General features: G+C 40.4%; 2 protein-coding genes across 2 annotated transcripts in view; one reads left to right on the forward strand and one right to left on the reverse strand.

Annotated features, from left to right (window-relative positions):
- Window positions 1-14,963, forward strand: part of pde11a (phosphodiesterase 11a) — a 59,624-nt gene extending 44,661 nt beyond the window's left edge. The window contains exons 11-20 of the mRNA XM_072685806.1: window positions 782-928; window positions 1,312-1,419; window positions 2,335-2,444; window positions 3,028-3,118; window positions 5,523-5,623; window positions 6,193-6,270; window positions 8,500-8,563; window positions 8,683-8,757; window positions 11,147-11,230; window positions 14,303-14,963. Of these exons, the coding sequence (XP_072541907.1) occupies window positions 782-928; window positions 1,312-1,419; window positions 2,335-2,444; window positions 3,028-3,118; window positions 5,523-5,623; window positions 6,193-6,270; window positions 8,500-8,563; window positions 8,683-8,757; window positions 11,147-11,230; window positions 14,303-14,491 (1,047 nt within the window). The 3' untranslated portion in view covers window positions 14,492-14,963. The remainder of the gene's footprint in view (window positions 1-781; window positions 929-1,311; window positions 1,420-2,334; window positions 2,445-3,027; window positions 3,119-5,522; window positions 5,624-6,192; window positions 6,271-8,499; window positions 8,564-8,682; window positions 8,758-11,146; window positions 11,231-14,302) is intronic.
- Window positions 14,964-19,443: 4,480 nt separating this feature from the next.
- agps (alkylglycerone phosphate synthase) overlaps window positions 19,444-27,443 on the reverse strand; it is a 35,435-nt gene continuing 27,435 nt past the window's right edge. Inside the window, exons 18-20 of the mRNA XM_072685808.1 lie at window positions 26,034-26,133; window positions 25,881-25,938; window positions 19,444-21,819 (exon numbers count right to left, since the gene is read on the reverse strand). Coding sequence (XP_072541909.1) covers window positions 21,698-21,819; window positions 25,881-25,938; window positions 26,034-26,133 — 280 coding nt within the window. The 3' untranslated portion in view covers window positions 19,444-21,697. The remainder of the gene's footprint in view (window positions 21,820-25,880; window positions 25,939-26,033; window positions 26,134-27,443) is intronic.

Here is a 27,443-nt window from a genome sequence, read left to right on the forward strand (position 1 = left end):
TGAAATCCAGTTGCCGCATGAGACGGAATTAGCAAATTCGCTCGTTGTGCGCCAATTATTAGTGATGTTTTGGTTGTACTGGGAGGGGTTTTGATTGTCGAATGTGTCTTGGAGAGACTGATGTGTTATATGATTGCCATAACGTGGCTCGAGCGTATTTCTGACTACCTCCTGAAGTGGTATGAGTGATCGGATTTGTGTCTGTATTAAATGTGTCTTGGATACGTTTACACTTGCATTTTTTATGTATGTTGGACAATCATATTCTCATGTTCTCAGAAAAGTCATGTTTTTAACAGGATTTCAAAATCTACTAGTATTTGTTTGGTCCCTGTCTTGCTTTAATGACAGCATGGACTTAAGCCAATCAAATTGACCGGAGTCATGTGAACACAAGCTTCAGTGGATGAGACAAGACTGAAACTCTGACCTTGTTGTACAAAAGTCTTAATGCTGTCAATGTCAATGTCAATTTACTATTTATGTAGACATAGCATCTTTAAAAATTCTTCTTCAATATGGTGCCCTGGTATATCATTGCTGTTGCATAATAGCCTTGTACTCTCTACTATGTACTTAATGTACATAATTTAGATAACTTGGTTATTCTTTACATTGCATTAAACGTCCATGATGAACAGCCCAGTATGACTTGGAACAAAATCTATTTACGCTTCTGCTGAAAGTTCTGAAGGTTTTTTCTTTCTTCTGTTAAGTTGCCATTTTGGCAGGATTTTTGTGCGACAGTGACAATAAATTTTCCTATCTTTCTTTTTTTCAGGCGGCTAATATCCCTCTGGTGTGTGAGCTGGGCATTGATAAGCTGTCCTTTGATGACTTCTCTCTGGATGTGGATGCCATGATAACTGCAGCCCTACGCATGTTCATGGAGCTCGGCATGTTGCAGAAATTCAAGATAGACTATGAGGTGAGACATCCCATGCTAAAACCTTGTATCTTTTCATCCTTTGACGTTTCCTTTGCCATTTTGTCACCCAGTGCTTTATTCAAAATAAGGTCGTGTTGCTCTGCATGACACAATAAAAGCCTGAAAATGTGTTTTTTCTACTTCTTTTCTACTTCTCTTTTCTGCTTTACTTTGCTTTGTATCTGCCTCTATTCATCCTCCTCTTTTTATCACTTTCTAGCTAGGAAAAAAAGCCAAGGTTTAAAAACCTCGTCAGCCTTTCACCTCCTCACTCCATCTTTTCACTCTGTGTATGAAATTTCTCTCACATGCCTTTCTCCTTCTGTTTTTTCCCACTTTCTCTTTCTGTCTCTTTTTGACATGCCCTCTTTCTTTCTCTCTAGACTCTGTGTAGGTGGCTGCTGACTGTGAGGAAGAACTACCGTATGGTTCTGTACCATAACTGGAGACACGCGTTCAACGTCTGCCAATGCATGTTCTCTTTGCTTACTGTGAGTCACAAACACATGCACGACTGAGAGCACTTTGCAATCGATTACTGGCTAGCGAGGTGAAACCCTATGAGTGTGTGTGTGTGTGTGTGTGTGTGTGTGTGTGTGTGTGTGTGTGTGTGTGTGTGTGTGTGTGTGTGTATGTGCGCTGAGCTGGCTTTTTTAGACACAACAGTGATGCATTTCTCCAAGGTAAATCTTCTTCCCACTAGGCTGGACTGGAAAGATGGAGGCATTCTGGAGTCAGTAAAGTCGTTAATGTGGGATTAGTCCTTAAACAAGTGACTAACATCACAAGAAAAAATAAAAGTACAACCCATGTCTTAATCTGGAATGGCCTCAAGAAGAAAGCATGCATAAAACAGTGACTTGCATGATAAAGTCTAAAAACATTCTGTGAGGAATAAGAGTGGAAAAACAAGGATTTTTGGTTGCATTTGTACCCATCCTTCCGTAGATTCCTTTTTGTGACTCCTAATACACAGTTCTGGCCAAGCAGTACCTAATTTTCAACCAAGAACCCTATCAGTAGATCACTTGCAGAACAAGTGTAGCGATGCCTCCATTCTCCCAAAACCCACAGCACTTTCAGTCTGCTTCAAACTGGATGTGGACCCCGCATCTGTAACTGTGTTAATTTTGTTTGGAGTTTGCTTATTTGCAGCCTTTCAGTACATGTTATGAAAATGCCAAAGAAATGCTGTATGAATGGAGAACCTCAGAATAAGTCACTCAATAACTGACACTAAAAATGCCTCCGGTGTTCTCTGCTGTAAGTGCCTTAGGCAGACAGCAACAGTGCATTAGCACCTATATGTAGAATATCTATCTGTTTTCTACCCCATGATCTGTTTTTGGAAGACTTGAGCACATGTTTCAAGGTGGATCTGTGGTAACTGTGTGTTTGAATCCCAGACGGCAGGCTTCCAAGAAACCCTGTCAGAGTTGGAGATTCTGGCGCTAATAGTGGGCTGTGTGTGCCATGACCTGGACCACAGAGGAACCAACAATGCCTTCCAAGCCAAGTAAGACACACACTAACTACGTTGTAATGACGTAAACCCAGCATGCAACAGTTCCCTCATATTGAACTGCCTATGCATCATCATTAGATTAAATTCCTTGCGTGTGTGTGTGAACATACTTAGCCAATAAATCTGATGTCTGAAGTGGAAACAGAATGTGCTTTCCATATCCGGATACAGCAGTTTACAGAAGTAATTATTACTGTTAATCATTACACTCTCTCTTTCCTCTCTTTTCCTAGAGACACGCATGCATCTATGTGTCTCCGCTTTACTCAGTATGTCAGGGAAGTCTAGCACTAGCAGGGAGATAGGGAAAGGCTTGCATAAGTGCTGTTGCATAAAAGAGAGTTTGTGTTGGATAAGGAATCCGTAAACACACATAACCCAGTCGGGGAAACAACTTCTGTTCCACCTCTCACCCACTTTTACCTGCACTCCAGTGCACTTACTATCTATGTTACCTTTATTTTGGCACCACATAAGAGAGGATTCTCTGGTGGTTTGTGAGTGAGCTTCCATGCAACTCTCTCACTCGCTCCCCCTCATCTCTCCTCCTCTAATCACTCTATATTCCTCTCAGGACGGGTTCTGCTCTGTCTCTGCTCTATGGGACCTCAGCCACTCTGGAGCATCACCACTTCAACCACGCTGTCATGATCCTGCAGAGTGAAGTAGGGTCACCCGCCCACACACAGAAAACCACACACGCACACCACAGATTCATTCAATATCATTACAGGACAGGGCTCTGTAATAATGCCATAGGTCCTGTACTTCAATAGTGGCACTGACAGCTGACAGGACTGCTGCCTTTTTAAACTCTCTTAAGAGTCACTAGGAAATTACCACCAGGCCAACATGATGCCATAAAATAAAATCAATGTGATTATGGAACATGAAGTTGTCATTAGAGAAAGGTTAGGAAGTGCAGAATCAGAGAGCAGTAGAAAGTGAGAGCATGGGTGGGAGGTTACAGTGATTTTAGTTTCCTTTTTTCAGCACTTTTTTACGCTTGCAATAAAACTTGTACACTACATTACATTTACTAGCAGCACTTCTAGCAAGCAGTCAGATTCCATAGGTGGAAAAGACCTCACGAGAAGTGTGCTGAGTGAAATGTATGAGTGTAGCTTTTCTATTGTTTTTTTCCCCTGATGGTTTTATGATGGCCAGCTGACTAAATAAGACCATGGTCTCCATTCAAGACGATGTTCAAAAGTATGCAGACATCCTCTCTAATTAGGGAAATCAGCTACTACATGAGCTGTGCTATGTCAGTGAACTCACAGCTCATGCAGGCATTTACGCACAGATTATATAATCACCATAGAAAAGCATTGCCAGTAGAACAGCACACTCTGGCAAGCCTAAGGTTGCCATACCCCATCCCAAATATCAACTACAGAGGAATAAACTCCCCAAGATTGGGTTGTGTATGTGGTGTATGTGAGCCAGAGCTAACATTTGACTGCATCAGTACTGCACCACACAGCAATGTGAGGCAAGCTTCCAATGTCCACAAGATGTGGACAAAGTAACAGAACTGATGAAAAAAGAAGGCCGTCATAGGACCACTATGACAGTGCTTTCACACTGTTCATCAGGAAGGAGTAGAGGTTCGCTTCTTGGTAATGGAAGATGCTTGACCTGGACCACACAGCAGTCTGAAGTTGATCACAGAACTTCCCTTCAACTTCCGTGATTCAGTGTCATGCAAATCACTGCATTATAAAGGTATACAGCAGATCTTTATGATAGGGCTATCCGCACCTAGAGCCCTTCGAGCTTCAAGTACGGCTCGGCTCGACCCGCTATCCCTCAAAATCCGCGGAAGACAAGCGTCCAGGTTTTTTCTGTCCTGGCACTAAAGTGGTGGAACGAGCTGCCCCTGGGTGTCCGAACGGCCGAGTCGCTCACTGTCTTCAAACGCAGACTGAAGACCCACCTCTTCCGAGAATACTTGGACGATTAGAGTACTATGGTCACCTTATTGTCTTGTGTTTAGTAATGTCTAAAGCTTAGAGGTATCCTTTGAATTATTGGTCTATTCTAACTAGCTAAAGTTTTTCTTGGGTAAAAAGCAAAGCACTTTGTAAGTTGCTCTGGATAAGAGCGTCTGCTAAATGGCGTAAATGTAATGTAATGTAAATGTCTGTCGCTTAAAATGACCTGAAGTCAAAGCTATTGATAAAAATGTAATTGAATATGATCTGATATTGCCTATTTTCTTAGTGAAAGTAAAACTGAGACCTTAAATCCATAAATTTGTTGACTTTTCTACTGTCAGTGATGATATCACTGGTTCTGGAAGAACTGTGGACTTGTGCCACAAGAAAATTGTTCACAATAAATGTATCAAAATTCAAAGAAAGTCCGAAGATCAAGGGCAGCAGTTCCTTTTAGGTTTCTTCATCTTGTCTGTCTAATGAGTGCTCTTAACTATTAAAGTCAGTGGACCTGTGGTAGGTTTTATTCACATTTTCAGATATTCTGAAACCATATTAACTGAATCCTGAAGGTTGGATTAGTGCTGCAACTAAGCTGTACAGGAGTGTGAATACCCAGGGTCAGTCTTGCATTCATTTACATGGTTAATCAAACCTGTTTGAGCTGGTATAGTTGCAGGTTTCAAACCAGCTTGATTGTACTTGTTTAATCAATTGATCTTAGTTTTTAAACAACTGGTCAGGTGTTCTTCTGCTTTATTAGAAAGAAAAACCGCCGTCATGCCGTCCATTTGCAGATCAGATTGGACACCCTAGTGTTAATAGATACCTTATCAAGTTTATTAGACTGGGGAAAACAAAAGTATGCGAGAACCAATCTGAACTAATCTGATTAGGGTGGCAGGTAGATTCCGGAGCTCACCAACCACCTCCTCATCCAATAGAGTCTCTTAGTATAGCAAGAAAAACTACAAAACTTCAAAGCCCACTGAAGAACATGTAAAATACAAAACTACAGAAGAAAAGTTGCTCTTATGTATTAATGTGTCTACATCTAAATTTCTCCTTCTTTCTTCCTTCTTTTTCAATCTCCAAAAGCCACTGATCTGTTTCTCTTTGCTTCTTCTAGGGCCATAATATATTTTCTAACCTCTCATCGCGGGATTATGGAGACTTGATGCAGCTGCTGAAACAGTCAATCCTGGCTACAGACCTGACACTCTACTTTGAGTGAGTGCTGCTGTCTGCCTGCATATCATATTCATTATATATATATATATATATATATATATATATACATACACACACACACACACACACACACACACACACAATTTTCTCTCTCACATACCCATGCTCTGAAAAACCTCAAAGAATAGCAAAACAGATACTAGAACTAATCCTCCTAATCTTTTCATATATCTTCTGTCCATGACGGTGTTCTTAAGGGATCAAAGGATGGTTCTGTAATATAGGATTGTATTGGAATGTTGTTAACTTCATGTTTCATGATCCTCTACTGCCCCTTTGTGGTTGCACGGTGAAAAAAGGTGGGGAAAGCATCTGCACAGTCAGCCTATTACAGCTTTAACAAGGTGCTAAATTAAAGATAGTACAAGGAGTATAAAATAAATATTTGTGTACTTACTGTATTAATGCATACATGGAAGTTTATAGATGATTTATAAAACATTCTAAAGAGCTTTTACACTACAGGTGATACCCATTCACATTCTGTCACATAGCTTTAAAGGTCAACTGGATTGTCAATAATCTGACTTCATTTTATCTTTCCACAGAAATAGAAACAGTTTCTTTGAACTCGTCAAAAAAGGAGAGTACAACTGGAACGTTAAAGAGCACAGAGATATGTTCAGGTCAGTAACTGGGACAATGATTCTGTTTGTTTTATTCTAAAGTGCCTCTGCATAAGGCTAAAAGATTCATGTTTTTTTTTTTTTTTTTTTTTTAAATCACAATTTGAATGGATGCAATTTTCTAATCACAGGAGCTGCTAAATAGCCAATAGTCTGTAAGTTTTACAAGAAAAACATCCAATAGAAATAAACGTCCTAAAAAAATAAACTTCCTGCTGATGACCCGTCAGAAGCTGTCAATCGTGCATATGCCAAGCGTGACAAAGAAGTACAACTCTTGATTAACAAGAAGCTCTACACTAGATGTCAGGGAAAATTTGAGCAATTTATCTGAGCAAGCGAGTGAGACACAGGGTCCAGTAGACGTGTTGTGGGAGTATTTTGGTTTCAGAAAAACTGATGTACATCAAAAAAACAGGTACTGTGCAAGAGCATTGGTACGAACATCTCAAGGCAAAACCATAAACCTCTACCAAATTTGAAGAAGCATGACAGACATTGAGTGCATGTCTAAAAGGTCCAGCCACAAACAGTACAGGCCAAAAGTTTGGACACACCTTCTCATTCAAGGCGTTTTCTATATTTTCATGACTATTTACATTGTAGATTCTCACTGAAGGCATCAAAACTATGAATGAACACATGTGGAGTTATGTACTTAACAAAAAAAGGTGAAATAACTGAAAACATGTTTTATATTCTAGTTTCTTCAAAATAGCCACCCTTTGCTCTGATTACTGCTTTGCACACTCTTGGCATTCTCTCAATGAGCTTCAAGAGGTAGTCACCTGAAATGGTTTTCCAACAGTCTTGAAGGAGTTCCCAGTCCTCCCAGTCCGGTGACTGTGGAGGCCAAGTCATCTGCCGCAGCACTCCATCACTCTCCTTCTTGGTCAAATAGCCCTTACACAGCCTGGAGGTGTGTTTGGGGTCATTGTCCTGTTGAAAAATAAATGATGGTCCAACTAAACGCAAACCAGATGGGATGGCATGTCGCTGCAGGATGCTGTGGTAGCCATGCTGGTTTAGTGTGCCTTCAATTTTGAATAAATCCTCAACAGTGTCACCAGCAAAACACCCCCATCACAGCTCCTCCTCCATGCTTCACAGTGGGAACCAGGCATGTGGAATCCATCCGTTCACCTTTTCTGCGTCTCACAAAGACAAGGTGGTTGGAACCAAAGATCTCAAATTTGGAATCTTCAGACCAAAGCACAGATTTCCACTGGTCTAATGTCCATTTCTTGTGTTTTTTGGCACAAACAAATCTCTTCTGCTTGTTGCCTCTCCTTAGCAGTGGTTTCCTAGCAGCTATTTGACCATGAAGGCCTGATTTGCGCAGTATCCTCTTAACAGTTGCTGCTAGAACTCTGTGTGGCATTCAACTGGTCTGTGATCTGAGCTGCTGTTAACTTGCGATTTCTGAGGCTGGTGACTCGGATGAACTTGTCCTGAGAAGCAGAGGTGACTCTTGGTCTTCCTTTCCTGGGTCGGTCTTCGTGTATGCCAGTTTCGCTGTAGCGCTTGATGTTTTTGGTAACTCCACTTGGGGACACATTTAAAGTTTTTGCAATTTTCCAAACTGACTGACCTTCATTTCTTAAAGTAATTATGGCCACTCGTTTTTCTTTAGTTAGCTGATTGGTTCTTGCCATAATATGAATTTTAACAGTTGTCCAATAGGGCTGTCGGCTGTGTAGTAACCTGACTTCTGCACAACACAACTGGTGGTCCCAACCCCATTGATAAAGCAAGAAATTCCACTAATTAACCCTGATAAGGCACACCTGAAAACCATTTCAGGTGACTACCTCTTGAAGCTCATTGAGAGAATGCCAAGAGTGTGCAAAGCAGTAATCAGAGCAAAGGGTGGCTATTTTGAAGAAACTGTTTGAAATGTTTTCAGTTATTTCACCTTTTTTTTGTTAAGTACATAACTCCACATGTGTTCATTCACAGTTTTGATGCCTTTAGTGAGAATCTACAACATTTTAATGTGAAGTGAACATTTTAGTGTGTGCAATAATTATTGATAAAAATTTAATTGCAGTGACCAAAACAATTGTGTTTTACTGGATCACTACACTGTCTTACTTCTTCTAAACATTCATAGTACAACCTGTTTGATTGGGATGTTCTCAGCATTCTTGATAGAGGACTCACTGCAACCTGACATATTCAATAACACAAATATTCACTGTATCTAGCATCATTCTGTCTTCATATTAGGTCAATGTTGATGACAGCATGTGATTTAGGAGCCGTGACTAAGCCCTGGGACATCTCTCGCAAGGCAAGCATGACTCATTCTCTTTCTCTCTGCTCTGGACATAAGCATGGGATACACTGTCGTTGTTAGTAATGGAATGGTGGTGACCTTATGTGTGTATGTGCATGTGTGTGCTCCTGTAGGTAGCAGAGCTGGTCACCAGTGAATTTTTTGAGCAGGGTGACAGAGAGAGATCCGAGCTGAAGCTGACTCCTTCTGTAAGTCTAGTCAACTGCATCTCACACACAGCTGTATCTCACACATATGCCATTAGTTCATTCATGAATTCTTTCTAGAGCTGTCTAGATTGATTGTGTGGAGTTGAAAATGTATGGACTTTGGATGGATTTATTTATTAATATATTTACTGCCCAAACAGTTCCGTAAATTATGGCAGATCAACATACCCATATATCTGAATGTAGTGGAGTTACAGAATTCGTCATCCAGTGTAATCCTTTTCACCCTTTTCTCCATAATTTGGCTTGCCAATTACCCCACCCATACATATTCTCCCCCTAACACATGCAATGCCCCCAACACTGAGAGGGTGGAGGCAGACACACGCCTCCTCTGCTAGCGCCAGCGTCTTTTTTCCGAACTGCCAACAATGCAATGTCACCGGGTAACCAACGCTTTAGGAGGAAAGCACTGTGTACCCGGTCCTGATGCATTGGCTAGCAGACACCAGTGCTGGCCAGTAAAGCACTGGAGTGATGTGGGGAGCAATTCTCTGGTCATAGTGACATAGCACCTTATTCCGCTGGACCACTCAGGGCCCCTCCATGTCATTTTCATGAATGGTTTAGTACATTACAATTTTCTGAGAAAATAAATGGCATCACATGATGTGACCATCATCTTTTACTAATTTACATCATGTTCAACGTTATAATTCTTCCCCTGGAAACATGCATTCCCAGCTCACATAATCCATACAGTCCATATAGCTAGAATTCTGCTGCACTTCAAACCCTGCTGGCAACTACAAAAAAATAACATGCAAATCATGTAATGTACACACAGAATCTCTCATAATACACTACATGGACAAAATTGACAAAGCAAAAAGTCAAATGCTTCTTCACCTTGTTGATCTAAATCACAGATGCTGCTAATTATGAACAAACAGGAGCACATTATAAAAGAGGCAGCTCTTCAGACTCCAGAGCTTTGAAGCTCTGACGCTTTTGTGCCCCCTTCACAGTAATTATTGCCTGGTGCATAATCCAGGCTGGACACATTGCTTTTCTCTCTGAAGTATCTACCCCCAGGTTTAAAGCCCAGTCAAAGTCTTTAGCACATAGTGTGTGGGCGTTCTGCATTATATATTCAGTTACAGCGCCTCAGCCTGGGAACTATCTCTCCACTACAGCCTCCATTCTGCTCTGCTTCAACGTCATACACACAGAACTAAGTAGCTAACATAGAGGACTCAGTGAACTAGTCAATGGATCATTCTCTCATTCCTCATTCTCTTTATTTATATGAGTCACACATGCACACTTCCTGAACATGCTCACACAGCACAGATGGTACAACACCAGTGCTTATATAATGAGAAGAAAACTGGTGGTACTTAGTGATAATGGAAATTGAAGGAGATGAAATGGCAAGATAAAAGCAGCAGAAGTCCCATTACCATCATATTTATTACCATATATTTTAGCTAGGAAAAAAAGCATGCGTCTGTGCACCAGGTACACCACCACCCAAACAGTTAAAATAGCTTGTGTAGTGTCATTTATTCCAATAATAGCCTAAACAATTTAGGCTTAAATAATCTAAACAAGAGGTTTTGTTTAGTATTTCATTTCTTTTGAGAACAAATATATGACCCCCTGGGTTCTAATTCGGTGTGTTGGTTTGATTTTATGATAAGTTGATGAAACAAAATGTTTGATATTTAATGGTTTATGTTAAGATGGGCATCAACAGAACCAGAAATGAGATGTTTTCCGTTTATTTATATTATATTGAATGACCAAAGGTACGCGGACAACCAATTATATTTAAGTTAAGTTTAGATTCAACAGGGCTGGCACATCAGGCACTAATTAGGCCTGAGTGTGTCTAGTTAATTAAGAGTAATTAAGATGGGAATTACATTTTCCACATTTTCCATTACATTTTTTTTTTGGTGTTTTTTCCTTCAATATAATATCAAAATAACTTGATCATTTAAAAAGTATGTTTCATATTTACTCCAATTTTCTTCATTATATTAATTTTTTTGTTTGACGATTTAAAAGAAATATGCAAAAACAGAAAAAAGAAGAAATCTGAAAATATTTTTGCATGACTCTGTATTTAACATTAGAATAAATACAAATGCATGTCTGTGTATATAGTCTGTATTCTACTACCTGTACTCTACTATATTTTTATCTGTGTATCACTACTGCAAGGGGCAAGCACCAAGGTTTTTCACTCAACTGTACACCTGATTCATTTTTGGTTTGATCTGGTTATAGGTTTGGTTGCTGGCAACTCATTTTTGCTCCCCTTTTTTGTGTCCAGTTTCCTTAACATACTACTCCTACATGTTTCAATGACCTGCATTACTGAAAGCTCACTCAGACAAATCTCTATTTGTGTGTTTTCCAGGCCATTTTTGACCGGAACCGGAAGGATGAGTTGCCGAGTTTACAGTTGGAATGGATTGATGGTATCTGTGCTCCACTGTATGAGGTAATGATGTCCAACAGTTTACCACCAACTGGCACACACACACACACAGACATGAAAGTCAGTAAGTAGGGATAGACCTACAAATAATGTGACATGGGTGTTAAAAGTGCAAAGTTAAGTGTTTACTGTTTACCTTTTTTTAAGCTCTAATTTTTCCATGCATCACCAAAACAGTCTGCAGAATCCTCATCAAATACTCATTTAACAGTGACAGCCTTGCTCATGACCATCAGGGCAACATTCAGACATAGAAAAGTAATTGACAACCACACAACAGCAGAAATCCAGCTTCTTTGAAAACAATGGCGCCCTCTCTCGTAAGCAAGTGAGAAACACATGAAACCTGATTCTCAGTTAATCATCACACAGCTCAGCTGGACCTTAAGAATAACCAAACCAGAGAGAGAGATGGAAGCTAAACCGCCAGCAACCCCCAAAACACAAATACCAGAGTTTTTCAGAGTATATGCTATAGTGTCTCAGGTTTGATTCTTCTGCCAAAGCAGAACTAATTGATATACTAGATTAAATAGAGTTTTGCAAAAGAATACTTATTATTAATTATAACACAAACCTATAATTTACACACAATGTTGCATTCACACAAGCTTTAAATTGCATCCATTTGTCATTTATAATTACAAAACAAACATATTAAATACATCTAAAGGTTCCTTCATCAGTAATGAGGTTATTATATACAGTCATTATGAATGGTATTGTGCATCAGCTTGCATGTTGAGGTCATCCGAATGCTATAGTGATGCAGTTAATTGGATTGGATTCATTTTACTGTGCATGAAAGAAGAATCTTTTCTATCGCTCCCTCGCATTCTCTCTCTTCTCTGTAGAGAGAACATAAACAGTAGGGGTGTTCTTGCAGGTCGGGTGGAGGTAGAAGTGTTTATTACCACTGTGATTCATGCAGTGAGTCCCACTTGTGCTGTTTTATTTATGACCAAAAACCACATCTGCTTGTGTTCTTACTGAGCAGCAGGATCCCTCTATCTGCCATTTGCAGTGAACATATTAGTCTTTTGGGTTTCAACGTGGTTTCGTGGCAGAGTGAAGCTTTTAGTGTTCTCCTCTGAGTGCGATGGGGTGCATAACAACATTACACAGCAAGTAATTTCAACCCATTGTTTGGTGGTGCTTCTGCAGTTGCTTAACTATGGAGATCCTAGAGAATGTCATAGCTAATCTGGAGCACTGGTCTGGAAAGTCCTGCTCATTCTAGTAATCGTAATGCTACTTTTTGTATTCATGTTAACATGTGAGGACCTCCTCATGATGCATAAATGATGCTGTAGGGGCTAGTGGCAAGTTAGACATAGTACAAAATGGTGTGAGTGGGGGAGCCTGAGAATAACCTGTGCTTGGTCCAAACTTAATGTACCCAGCAGGGGGAGACATTCTGACATAATGTTACTCTACATGTGACTGCTGTGATCTTGTGACACACTTCTCTAGTCCCTGTAGAGAAGTATTGCCAATATAATAGGACTCTCTGGAGCAGGTAAACATGAACCTATTGGCACCATGCCTAATGCCAGGTATAAAGCCCACCAGCAGTGGATCTGTGGCCTCTAGAATGGTTGTGCTCCACTCCAACACAGTTGGGGATGAGATGAGGTGCTGGTCATCCTACACCCTGATCTCACTAATGTTCTTGTTGCTGAATGCAATCAAATCCTCAGAACAGTGCTTCTGAATCTAGTAGAAAGCCTTCCCTGGACAGTAGAGATAGTTACTCAGAAAATCAGAATGAACTCCTTTGTAATATCCTTGATTTCAGAAGAAACAATGAATGAATGAACAGGTGTCCCCAATACTTTTGTCCATATAATGTACTTCAATTTAGATTTGTGTCAAAATCTGATGGTATTTATTCTTTTTGTCCGGCAATATCTAAAATGAAAATTGTATGCTAATATTGTCCAAATGCTGCCAACACCAGCTAATGATAACTGCCATTCTGTGCCTAAAATTCTTCACATGCCCACTGAGCCCCTGAGCTAAACTCAGTTTTGTATAAACAAGAGAGGATTCTTTCTGTCTACCAAGACTTGAGCCAATTACGCTGCGTGTGCATGTGTAGGGAGGCAAGTCTGAAAGGATCAGGGACATAGTGGGGCTTTAGAGCATGGGTGGAAGAAAATCCCATCTCTCTCTCTCCCCCGCTTGTCCCCCACCCCCATTGGTGCTGCTGTGCAGCATATTAATCAATGTTACATAAAGCCTAGATCCCACCTCTCTGATTGTGTAACTGTTGCTGTGCTGATATCTACAGGGCTACCCAAATATCTTCTATATAATAAGCTTTTTTTCTGGGCAGTACATGCATACTTGTTCAGAAAACACAAATGATAACTAATACAAAAAGTAAGGGTTTTATGTATGGGAGTATGTTGATTTAAATATTTCTAATATTGACCAAATCTATACAGAGGCTGGGGGGCAAGAACAATATGGAATCAATCAAACTAACTAGGTTCCTACTAAATCAGATCATAATTGTAAAAGCAGCACTGCTCCAAGCTTTTGCATTCCTACTGAGAGTTGGCCTTGCATCTCTGGCCAGCATATATTGCTATATATATATATATATAGCAGTTCTTTCTGAGAGCCTTCATGGTCTTCCAGATCTTACTTTTCACTTCCACAGTTCTCCCAAGTGGAAGCACTTTCATGTATTATAAGACATTCCCCTTCTTTGTAGGAATCAGTTAACTTCATTTTCTACTTAGAGGAGCTTATAGTGGTGGCAGGTTTGAAGAGCTGGATAGTTGGTTGCGTTGTAAACACTGCAGTGGAAAGGTGGAGGGGGCTGTATTATAAAAAGAATATTTTTAGGAGAGAAGAATACAAGAAACATTGATATGACTAGCGTAACATTGACCCGTCCTAGACATTTAGACCAATTAGGAGTAACTCAGATCTAAATGTGTCATTTCCCTGATAGAAGCATAATGCGTCAAGTCAATCACAGCAGGGTGATTGTTCTCTCACTTGAAATGCTGCTTGAACACTGTCCTTTCTCCTCTCTCTCTCTCTCTCTCTCTCTGTCTGTAGACTCTTGCCAAACTAAACCCTAAACTCCAACCCATGGTTGACGTGATCCAGGCCAACCGTGCAAAATGGGACGAGCTCCATCAAAGGCGACAGCGCAGCCAAGAACTGGTGAATCCTGACACTTCCTGCGAGGGCGGCTGCAGCTGTTTGGGCTCTAGTGACAGTGACTCCTCAAAACCAGCCAGTTAGCTCCCGTCACACTGCACCAGACCACCAGCTCTGCCCACTGACCTGTACCCCAACCGCAGCGCTGTGCATGTGGGGGCGTTTTGGCTCTGCTGTGAGCTTCCAGCCGTTGGAGCTATGAGGGGGGCTTTGACCCCACAGCGCCCCCTCCAGGGTGCATGATTGAACTCCCTCTCTCCGCTGCGAGGGAGGAATTCAGGCAGCTGTGACTGACCCTTTCTGTTTGGCTGCAGTGCGACTCCTGCACGTTTAGCTAGCACTGGTCTTCTCAACCCGGAGGAATGGCTGAGATGTTCTAGACTCAGGAAGAGACAGTGTCTTTAGAGCTAGGATGCTGACGTAAACGCTACATTGTATTAGCTGGCCTATTGTGTTAGCTAGCTCTGGCAGGGATGGCTAGGATTGAGCATTGTCACTGTCTAAACAAGTATATCCTCATTGTGTCATTTCTTAATGTTGCTTGGATCATATTACACAGACATTTTGTCAGGGGGGGGTGTGGGGGGTGGTGGGGCTTCCTCTGTTTTCTATTGTACATATTTAAGTTGAAGTAATGAGATATGAGATTACTGCATAGTACAGTTTTGCTGTATGTTTTGGCTCTGTTTTTCAGCTGATGTAATTATTACTGGGGTTGGGGGTGGAGGCTGAGCGTCAAGGCTCGTTGCAATGCTTGCAATGCAAAAACAATACACTGCTGCTCTTTGTGCCTTGGTTCAAACTCTTTCATGAAAGATGCATGCAGTCTTCTTCCAGTTTTATAATCATGTAGAAACTATGTTGTATATCATTAAGAGTTGTGCAGCCGGTATGATGTCTTAAACCCCCTCTGGATTTGTGATGTTGCTGTTTGTGCCTGTTTTGGCTCCATTAATTAACTCAGGCATGGTGCGAGAGGTCCATGCATTACCATAGAATATTTCCATTCGCTCGCTCATCCATATTCACACCTTCCCCTATTAGATCACATCCAAACATTAGTCATGCTACGTTGCAAACCGAGGTATGGAAGGAAGTAAGCTGTCCTTTTGTTCTGTGTGTAGGCTGAACTGCAACCATATTACAGTCGGGAGCTCAGTCTGATACAGAGAGTACATGTGCCTTTGTGAAGATTACTGAAACCGTGAAGTTTATCTGAAGGTAGAAGTGTTTTTAAGTCAGTGTGAGTCTATTTTGGCTGACTCTCTTTCTTTCTATAGAACAAGAGTAGTCCCAGCAACATGGCTTCATCAAACACAGTTTTGTTGTTTTTTTCTTAACAGACACCATAAAACAAGCAGCACTACTGACAGTGTGTGCTCCACCTCCACATTCCCGATCACACAAGATAAGCTCAAAGTAAAGTAAAATAAGCTGAAGCCAAACAACCCAGGCTAGCCAAGAATAAGTACATGCCAAATAACTGAACCTGCACAGTTCATCACCGCCTAGCTGCTTCTCTGCTGCCCTTTGAGCCCGCTGCCATATGGTCACACTCTCTCATAATCCATTCAGTGGTTACGCTGATACTGATGTGCAGGAAATGTCATTGTGACTAAGCTGCAGCTGTGTCCAATCAAATTTCAGACTGTTACTCACTCACTAAAACAGCAGTTCCAGTGAGCTGATCAAAGCTGCCTTTTCATGGCTGAGTACTGATTTTTTAACAGTCTGTGAATAACCAGAATGATTCGATAACTGGAAATATAACAAATATGAAACCTGTTTTATATTAATCGGAGTGATTGCCTATAGTACGGAGACCCTAAAGAACAGAACAACTTATGGCGATTATTTTTGCACCGTGATTTAAACAATCTGTTCTCATTTTAATAAACTGTTCCCATCAAGTTAACAATCTGTTCTCAGTTTAATAAACTCTTCTCAGTTTAATAAACTGTTCTCTCAATTTAACAATCTGTTCTCAGCTTAATAAACTCTTCTCAGTTTAATAAACTGTTCTCTCAATTTAACAATCCGTTCTCAGTTTAATAAACTCTTCTCAGTTTAATAAACTGTTCTCTCAATTTAACAATCTGTTCTCAGTTTAATAAACTGTTCTCTCAATTTAACAATCTGTTCTCAGTTTAATAAACTGTTCTCTGTTTAGTAAACTGTTCCCTCAAGTTAACAATCCGTTCTCAGTTTAATAAACTCTTCTCCGTTTAATAAACTGTTCTCTCAGTTTAATAAACTGTTCCCATCAAGTTAACAATACGTTCTCAGTTTAATAAACTCTTCTCAGTTTAATAAACTGTTCCCTCAATTTAACAATCCGTTCTCAGTTTAATAAACTGTTCTCTGTTTAATATACGGTTCTCTTAATTTAACAATCCGTTCTCAGTTTAATAAACTCTTCTCAGTTTAATAAACTGTTCTCTCAATTTAACAATCTGTTCTCAGTTTAATAAACTGTTCTCTGTTTAGTAAACTGTTCCCTCAAGTTAACAATCCGTTCTCAGTTTAATAAACTCTTCTCCGTTTAATAAACTGTTCTCTCAGTTTAATAAACAGCTCCCATCAAGTTAACAATACGTTCTCAGTTTAATAAACTCTTCTTAGTTTAATAAACTGTTCCCTCAATTTAACAATCCGTTCTCAGTTTAATAAACTGTTCTCTGTTTAATAAACTGTTCCCTCAAGTTAACAATCCGTTCTCAGTTTAATAAACTCTTATCAGTTTAATAAACTGTTCTCTCAGTTTAATAAACAGCTCCCATCAAGTTAACAATACGTTCTCTGTTTAATAAACTCTTCTCATTTTAATAAACTGTTCCCTCAATTTAACAATCTGTTCTCAGTTTAATAAACTGTTCCCTCAATTTAACAATCCATTCTCAGTTTAATAAACTCTTCTCAGTTTAATAAACTGTTCTCTTAGTTTAATAAACTGTTCCCTCAATTTAACAATCCATTCTCAGTTTAATAAACTGTTCCCTCAAGGTAACAATCCGTTCTTAGTTTAATAAACTGTTCCCTCAAGGTAACAATCCGTTCTCAGTTTAATAAACTGTTCTCTTAGTTTAATAAACTGTTCCCTCAATTTAACAATCCATTCTCAGTTTAATAAACTGTTCCCTCAAGGTAACAATCCGTTCTCAGTTTAATAAACTTAAAATAATAAATCTACAGATCACTACTAAAAGGAACATGTTCAACACATAAAAAACAGTCCAAGAGGGCACTGATTCCCGCTGAAGAATCTGCGAGTGTTTCTCATGCTTATACTGTCAAATCACACCCCCTCTTTCTTTTGTGAATAATTGCTTTGAACTCTTCCTCTGTATGTTTTCTATGAACTCTGGTTGCAGTCTGCAGAAACTGTATTGTGGCATTGTGAAAGTGAAGACTGAAGCATTGCAGTGCTGTTTGTGGCATGGGTCTTCCTGCTCTTTGGAAAGTAAAGGAACTAACCTGCTAACTGATAAAAGGACAAAATTAACTGCATGAAGAAATAACTGCTCTAGATGTAGCAAATAAAAATGACAAATGGATTACCTCTGATATTGAGATTTATCAGTGATTTCATCACAGTCATTTTCATTTAATGTGTGCGCATGGGTAATGATACTGCACCATAGTGTAATTTAATTCTGTAAAATGATGATGATTATATTTTTAACATGGCCTGTGCTCTTGGGTGGATAGCATTATGATTATTCTCTGTTCCACTGGGTGGAAGTGCTCAGTGTGGAGTCCTCACATTTCCCTGGTTCAGTTCTTGTTTGTTTGTTTGTTTGTGTTTGTTTTTAAGGGTCAGCAGAAACTGGAGATGTTTTGAAGCATGTTCATTGGAAATGTAAAGCGTTCAGTTCAAATAAACGTGCTGCTAGTAACACTCTTGAGTTGAGGTGAGTAATTGGGTGTATGTGTGTTAATTTTGTTAACTCTTCTGCTCTGCCTGCAGTCTCATTACTTGTTATTATGAGGTGGAAGAAAACTGGACTCCCCAAAGGAATATATGATGGCATACCACCTTTCACTAAACTCCACCCCTAAATATAGATTTTCTGTCATGTTGAAATACTGAAAATATAGTCAGCTCCAGTAACTCCAGAAAGTATGTAAACTCTCACTCAAGTACTCAACTCTTAGATAAGCTGATCAATGTGTGGTCACCACTACGGTGCTCTCTGTTGTGGAAGAAGAGCAGATAGTTTGTGAACACAACCAGTGTTACCTAATAAGGGTTCAACAATTTTATTGCAGCATTGAACGACCTGGTGCTACAGGTCTCTGGTGCTACAGGTCTCTGGTGCTACACAGTCAGTGGTTCAACTATGCATCTGAAAGCAGCCTATCCGGGAAGAGTGGTGAGCAATGGGAGGGGTTTACGCTATGCACACTCCCACGCTCAAATGACTGGTTTAATCTGATTTTATTTTTAAAATATATTTCCAGTTTGAGCATTTTTTCTGCAGTCTAAACAGCAAGATATAAAAAAATTGTTTATTTTGTATCAAACCTGAAAATGATTATCATTACACTACAGACCCTTAAAAAAAGTAGTTCCTAAGTTTCTAGTTACTAAGTTCCTTAGTAAAGTATTCCATAGTAAAAGCAACAATTTGATGTAGAATCACGACATGTCTTACTGGTTACAGGGGTTTTCCTCATGATGGAAAACAGTAGAAGATGGCTCTTAACTTTTTGAACCCTAGATGTATTAATCCTAGTGCAGGCACGACTATAAATTATTTGGCAACGGCTTGGTTGCCAACAGGGTTCCATTTTTGGGGTCTATGAAACTGATGTAAATTATGAGAGAACTGTAGTTGTGAGGGTGAAGAACTGAAAGTCTATGTAAACTCCTTAAATTCTGTATTTTTTTCATGTTCAGTACAGCACCATAAGAGTATCACTATTGCTAAAAGTTAAAGACTTCTCCAGTACTATGTTGAACCTTTTTTGCTTGAAGTGTACTATCCAGAGACGAGGTGCTGGAAGTCTGGAACAGAAGACGAGGGGATGCCCTGTTTTTTGTATGTTAATTTATTGCACAAACAGCATTGACAAAATGTACTTCAATGTTAAACACGTTACCAAGGAAACTGGAGAATGACAAAAGGAGCATCCAGAACATTCATAGGTTGGTTTGGTGAAAAGTCATGATGCTGGGAATGAAACTATTCAGAAAATGTTCAGAGGGACAAACGAGGCCCAACATTTCCTTCATTCAGTGTTTCGCAGAGAACAGCTGGATACATACATGGAGAAGAGCTTCCATGAGCATTTACAACATTCCAGAAAAACCTCTATACAGCCTCACTCACTGAGCACTTTCAGTTCATTTTATTCATTTGATTTTTTTAAGTGCTGTGGATCAGCCAGGTAAGCACTCTGGTGTTGTAAAAGCTGTAGTTAACATCTAGAACGTGAACATGATACCTACAAATCATCACAGGATGGATGGCTCAACTGTTACAAGGGTGCACAGAGCTGAGATTATAAGGGGGGGGGGTATTAAAAAAAAAAAAAAAAAGAAAAGGAAAAGAAAATCAGTAACTTGACATCAGTAACGTTGCATCTTACTCTAGCACCATACAGCAGTATACCATGGTTTAGAAAGGCTTAGGTTCAGCTTAAGGGTTTAATTAATGGCTTAATTAAAAGAGAGGACAGGAACTCAAAGTCATTCTGAATTAAAAGAAATCATAAGCAACACAAGACTTTTGGGAGGGAAACAAGACAGGCACCTTTTTAAAGAGGAACTGAAAAAACCCACAAGCATTCACTTAACATCCACAGCCAGACATATCGTTGTGAGCGTGGACTGAACATCAGTATTACATGAAGTAACAGTCACTAATATTGACATGTTGTTTGAAATCCATGTCAAGATAACCTCTGGCTTTTTGCATACGTCATGTTGAAAACAAAAAGGAAAAAGAAATAATACAAATCACAATGAGGAATCTTTGATGGTAAAATCTTAAATATATTAACATACATATGCATGTGTTCCTTATATACACAATTTACAGGTGTAAGTATGCATACAGTCAAAGTAATTTGGCCTGCGATGGATAGAACTGAAAGGCTTCGAGTCTTTGGTAGGAACATGAGGAGAGGGGTCTCGCACCTTCACGCCAAAACACACCAACAAACCAAACTCAACCAATTCCATCCAAAGACGTCGTGCTCTGATCAAGCTTGCGGTGAACAGAGGAAAGGAATGAGAGCTTATGAGACATCACGTCACGGTGCTAGGGCAGCTTCTCTAAACCTGCAGTAGCAGGGTGGGATCCATTACTCTGTACACGGGTTTCCTTCAGTGCACTGGACAGAGGCACGTCTACAAACTTTTATAAAACAAAAAAACAAAAAAACAACCACACAAACCTTAAGGGGCTTCAGATAAAATGTCAAACCCTGGCAAAAACAGTTCACACTGACTGTTAGAAAAGGCAAAAGTTAGGTGTAAGGAAACACTGGCAGATACAAAGGAGCTGTTGGAAGGGACTGTGAACGTTTTGGAGTCACTCTTAAAAAAAAAAGGGAGTGAGGCAAAGGAAGGAAAGGCAGACACCCACTCCCACACTGACAGACAGACACACACACGCGTGCACACACACACAGACACGGAGCAAGAGAAGGCACACTGCTTTAGAAAGCGCATTTCAGTCAACACTCAAGTAGTGTCACACACAAGAACTATACAGGAACATCCGTACACTTACTTACTTATATCAAAAGTTAAATCCAACCCCAAGTCAGGTCAGATCAGATCAGATCAGTTAGAAAAGAAAGCGCAGTCCCAATTAGAGAAAAGGGTAAACATACATCGTCTCCATATAATCAGCTTTTCTTTATCAAGTTCTCTGACCCAACTCTTTCTGAGAAAAAGCAAGTCCTCTCTGGCAGTCGATGGGTTTGTGAAACTGAAAGAATCTTAAGAAAAATAAAAGAGGAGGAGAAATCTGCTTCATCAGATCTCCATTTAAACTCTCACCTCACTCGCTCACTCAATCACTCCATTATACATGATACAGATCGAGAGCACAGGAGAGGAGAAGTGAGGAAGAGGTGGGAGAGATCAGAAAGGACGGGAGAGTGTCTGCTCGTTTGATGAGTTCTGCAGGACAGTTTCGGAATGGAATCAGAAGTCAATGAAAATAAATCACTGTGGGGTTTTTTATGTGTAGAAATCAGCATGTAGGAAGCCTTAGTACGACTAGATGTGGTTAGAAAAACAGTGAGTGAAAGGTTTGGTATTACAGTGGTGTTGAGTTACAGGAGGTTTCTGTTTCCAAATATGTTATGGGGGTCCACATACTCCTTTACAGACTTGAGCATGCCCAGACCCACGCTGGAGACGGCCTCCTTCATCCACTCCTTCCGCAGCTTACCCACTGAGAGAGAGAGAGAGAGAGAGAGAGAGAGAGAGAGAGGGGGAGGGGGGGAGAGAGAGGGGGAGGGAGAGAAAAAAAGCATGAAATTTTGCAAGATAGAAAAACATACATAGATGGAAAGAGAGGCAGAATAAAAGTAAAAGTAAAGAGTGGAAGATATAAATAAAAACAGAGTAAGAACAAGAGAAAGCGCGCAAGTGCATGCAAAAGGCAAAAGAATTGAAGAGAAAGAAACAGATGTAAAGACGAGAAGGAAAAAGAACAGCGCGAGAGTGCACAGGAGGAAAAAACGAGGGGGGGGGGCATACAGAGGTGGAAAGAGAGGCAGAAGAGAAGAAGAGTAAGGGAGAGAGAGCATGAGTGTGCAAGGGGGAATTGAAGAGAGGCGCATACAGAAATGGAAATCGGCAGAAGTGATGAAGAAAAGAGTGGAAGATAAAAGAAAATGGAGAGAGTATGAGTAAGAAAGTGAGAGTGCATAAATGTGTGTGTGAGGGGAAAAATGTAAGAAAAAGAGACATGGGAAAAAAAAAACAAGAGTGGAAAAAGGAAAGTAAAATAGAGAGCGTGAGAAAGTAAGAGTGCAGGAGGGCGCAAGAGGACACAAAATTGAAGAGAAAAGAAAAAGTGGAATATAGAAAGGAAAAAGGTAAGCGGGAGGGAGAGAGGGAGAGCGAGAGAAAAAGAGCGAGAGAGAGAAAGAAAGTCAGCGAGTGTGCGAGTGTGCATGGCTGGGTGGCAGACGGTAGCGAAAGCACATCAATCTTGAGTGAGTGAGAGTAAGCAGGGCTTGATGGATGTGTTTATTGGGGGGGGGCTGTGGCTCTGCTGGAACTGGTGGAACACTCCTGAAACGCTGCGAGATGTTTTGCATGGTGTGATTTATGGAGAGCAGCAGACTATCAAACTCATTAAGCTGCCAGTGTTCCCTATGGAGGGAAGCTATCCACGCTCCGACTCCTTCCCTCAGTCCCTTTTTCTCTTCTTTCCGTCTCCCCACGTCTGTCTGCTTCCTCTACGCCTCCGTTTCTCTTTCTCCTGCTCCTTCTCTCTCTCGTTCTCGCTGGCTGAGAACTCCTGCTTTCCCCTTTACAACCACTGTGGGCAACCTCTATATTGGTCTATACTGGTCCTCTCACTACTGCACACGCACATACACACAAACACATCCGTAAGTATTTAGACAGTGACAAACTCATTCTTGCAATTTTGCTTCTGTTTAACAACAATACTGCTTAGGACTCAAAAGTAATTGGACAAAATTTCTAAATTCTAAATATATCCTTTGTAACTCTGGAACCCATTGATGTCACTAAATGCTGAATTTCCTCACTCAAGATGTTGTGCCAGGCCTCATTATCTGTCTATACTGTAAAGCACCAAACATTTTTCACTTTTGCAGCATTTTACTGAACAATGAGTTTTTTACAGATTCAGACAGCATTAGCATGGCTGAGAGTGGTATGACAATACCCCTCACCTCACCTGACACTATTATTTGAAAAAGGCGGGGTTAAGGATAGGGACACAATGCAACTGGCAACGCCTCAACCCAGACACTCATACATATTCATACATATGCAAATAAACAACAGCACCTCACACAATACGACAGACTGCTGTCCCAATGAACCAATCAGGACCCTCTAACCAAAAACAAAGTAACCGGCTTTATCAACTACTTCTCTCCCTTGCTCCATCACTCACTCCCTCCCTCCCTCTCTGTCTGTCTCTCGCTCTCCTTCCCCTGGTCGTATCTATCCCTTGTTCCTCAGGGAGAGAAGGAGAAACAGAAGGTGCTGGGGCTGCATCATTGCCTCCATCACAGAGATAATTTACACATCTATCATGTCACTTCCTCACCATTCTCTTTTTCTCTCGTCACCATCTATTTCTCACAGCTATAACTACACAGCTGAGACAAGCAAAACTGCACCGTCAGGAGGGGGGGGGCACAGAGGATAGAGCAAAGTGTTCCCCAAGACTGAAAAACGCCAACGTGCTCAATAAAAGCTAAGGATTGAGAGTGTTTGTGTGAGCAGTTAACGGGTTCAAATGTTGTACAAGATGTTTGTTTTGTGTACAAAAAAGTTGTTTTGCCAGGAATTCTAGTAGAAAGCTAGGTTTCTAGTTTTTCTAGGCCTTCTACTGTGAGAATGCTGTGACTGAATTAAATGACAAGACATTAGTGAGATCAGGGTGTTCAATGATCACCACCCCACATCATCCCAAACGGATTGGATGGAGCACCATCATTCAGAATTAAACACATAAAAGACTCATACAGATGCACTCATTGCCACACCACAAGCAAATCTTTTGGGCGTTTTGGACTTTGACATAATAGGAGTCTGACAGTTGTTCTCTGTGTTGTCAAAATTTCATGTTAAACAGGCCAATAGAAATGCTCCATAATGAGACTAAGACTGTCGACCAGCTACCCTAACCTTCCATCACCTAATACAATCCATGGCACTTTAATCCTGGTATTATATATGGTTATTCACACTATTAGGTAGGCAGTCATATTGTTCTAATATGACTGTATATATATACACACATATACGCATGTTAAACCTTTTTAATTACAGCTGATGGTAAGCACTTTAATCGAGTTGTAATTGCGTCATTTAAAATTTTTTGACCAATATGACCATACTGTATCAAAATCATTTTGTTTTACGAGGGGATTGTGGATATTGTCAGTAATTAGTGCTGTTTAATTAGATAAAGTGCATTTTGAATCTGTCACAAATTATGCATTTGGTCTGAATGTCATGATGCATTATATTTATCATGATCTTTTGACACTGTCTTTAAATATGGTTTTTACAATATCTCACCCCCTTAGTACAGAAACAACAGTGTAAAACTGCCCAAATACTTAGGAACCTCATTATAGCTGCAGTCTCCACACTACAACTATGAATACTGACCACACTGATGACGTGAGTGGACAAAGGCTGTTTGGAGTTGTTTTAGGTGTGTATGAACAAATAAGGATTTGTATTGTGTGTGTGTGTATTTCTCTATTCATCGCTCTAACCTGCAGTAAACACAGGTTGGTAAAGTGTGTATTTGCCTTGTGTGCCCTCCCACCTCACTGGCCCAGTCTACATCTGTTTTCACAGTCTCTCTCCCACTCCCTTTCTTTCTCTCTCTCTCTCTCATACACCATTTGTCATGCTGTGATTGTGGGCAGACAAAGCAGGCTGTCGGCAGCCAGATAGCACTGTGCTACTGCTATTAATCACAATTACACAGAACTGTTCTCTCACACTCACACTCACACACACACACACACACACACACACACACACACCATCAATACAACCCCATATCTAAACTCTCCTTTCTTTCTAGCTCCTTTCCCTTTTTTTCAGCACCTCCATGCTCCCCTCCTCCTCTTGTCCTCTGTGAGGAGGTCAGTAAATTCCATTAAGAACAGCCTCCTAATTTTCCTTCACCTCACTGGCAGCTTTTTATTAGCCATATTTACATTTGGCATCTTCTCCTCCTCCCGCTGTTGGAGACATGAGTTTGATATCGAGGAGGCAGCCTCGCATGTGTGTGTGAGATGGATGTGATTAATGCGTTTAGTGATGTATGGCGTGCAGCAGGCAGAGAGTAATATAGATAAAGCCTCTGTTTCGTCTGCGTCCCAAAGCTTCATGGGACGCACTGGCGAAGCCAAACGTTCCCTTGCAGCTAGAGGTAAGCATGTTAGAGGCCAGCAGAACACCCTTAGAGAACCTTTTTACTAATTTCCACTGAATTATTTAAATGAAATTAAAATGGTGTCTCTATTACTACCATTTTAGTGCTTTAATGGCTTACAGTCCCTTAGAGTCATCTTACTGTTACGTCTATAAACTTGAACAAATGTTGTTTATAATTAATATAATATATAATAACATTCTCAAAGTGAATGCAGCTGTAGTAGCAAACAATCTTAACCTTGAAACTCTGCAACAGTACATTTTGCACTAAAGGATTTGGTTCTACAGCTAAGAGAGGTTAGGTTAAATCACTTCTCATGAACACAGAGGTGGAAAACATACCTCCATGGTGGTGAGACAGGCTTCCCCCGTTGGCTAGAATCTCCTCTCGGGCTGCATGCTGCACAAAAGAGTGAAGAAAATGCAAAGCTCATTTCTTCTTGCTCCTCTGAATTTAAATAGATATCATTTAAGTTCGTATCAGGAGCATTTTACCTCGACTTGCTCATAGACATGTATTGGATCACCGAGTCCTCTGTAATTGAAGGCAAAGTAGAAATACACACAGGCTCCAGCATCATAGGTCTGAGTTACCCTGTAGACGAGCGAGAGAAATAGGAAAGCAAGACAGAGTGGGAAAAGAAAAAGAAAATTGAAAATAAATGGTACATGGTAAATGTTGTTGCGAACAGTGAAAGACTCTAAATAAATTAATGTCATTTAAATTCCACTCAAACCCATTAGCCATCAAAAGCATTATATACTATTATATACTATAACTACAGCCCTCTTTGCACTTTTGTGTCTTTTAGTTAAGGGCACATTGTCTGACTCCCATTCTCCCCTTTGATAGTAGAGTATTTAAAAGCACTAAAAGAAACTGCCTCCATTCTGCCAGCACTGATGTTAAGATAAATGTGTGAGATTGTGTGTGTGTGTGTGTGTGTGTGTGTGTGTGTGTGTGTGTGTGTGTGTGTGTGTGTGTGTGTGTGTGTGGCGTGGTGGAGGCCAGGGCGGGGAGGTCCCCGTCACTTTCATTCTCATCACATTCATGTGATATTAAGCACCCATCAGCCACAACACTGCCCTGGCACACAGCCGTATACTCAGTACTGCACAGTCCATCCACATAATGCCCCTTAATAAAGTATCGGTCGCGCACACTGCGGCCATCTGGACACACAGCAGCCAGTGACATTACAGACACATAATGCCACCGTATAATACCCTTAAAGAGACAAGTGATTTTCATTACTCAGCACAAAGTTTATGCACAGATAATTCTGATTTTTATCTGCACCATTTAAACTGTCCATGCTTGTCTCTTTCTGAATATTTAAAGATGAGAGTCAACTTGCATTAAAAGTACAGATACGTTTTTTACTAAAATTCATCTTCCTAATTTTTTAATTAGCCAGTGTCTGATATAGTTGTTTAAGGTGTCCAGGAACTTCTGTGACAGGCTAAACTGACCTGGAGAAGAACTTGCATACAAACAACAAAAGTAACATAAGTAGGGGGGTAATTTTTTTAAATAGTGCTAAAACAAGAAACAGATACACGTGAACCAAAGCGTTAAACAATGAAAGAAAACATTATGTTTTCTGTTTCATAACATTGGATGTATTCAAACAAATTTTACATATCTTAGAACTATTTTACTTGCATACTTTTTAAGCCAAGTACCCAACCCACTCTTTAGTACACCAGCTGCAAGCTTTCTCTAACTCACTGCTTCTTTATGAACAACGCTGGGAAGAAAAGGTACCTAGCTCTGAGACGCCTGTGCCGGCCAGCATCACACTGGAGTGATGTGGGAAGAGGAACAGAGCAAGGCCAATTGTGCTTATTTGGGCTCAGGCTGCTTGACAGACAGCATGACCCACAATCCTCAGGCCATGGTGA

Source organism: Salminus brasiliensis, chromosome 8, assembly GCF_030463535.1.
Source record: "Salminus brasiliensis chromosome 8, fSalBra1.hap2, whole genome shotgun sequence".
Taxonomy (NCBI): Eukaryota; Metazoa; Chordata; class Actinopteri; order Characiformes; family Bryconidae; genus Salminus; species Salminus brasiliensis.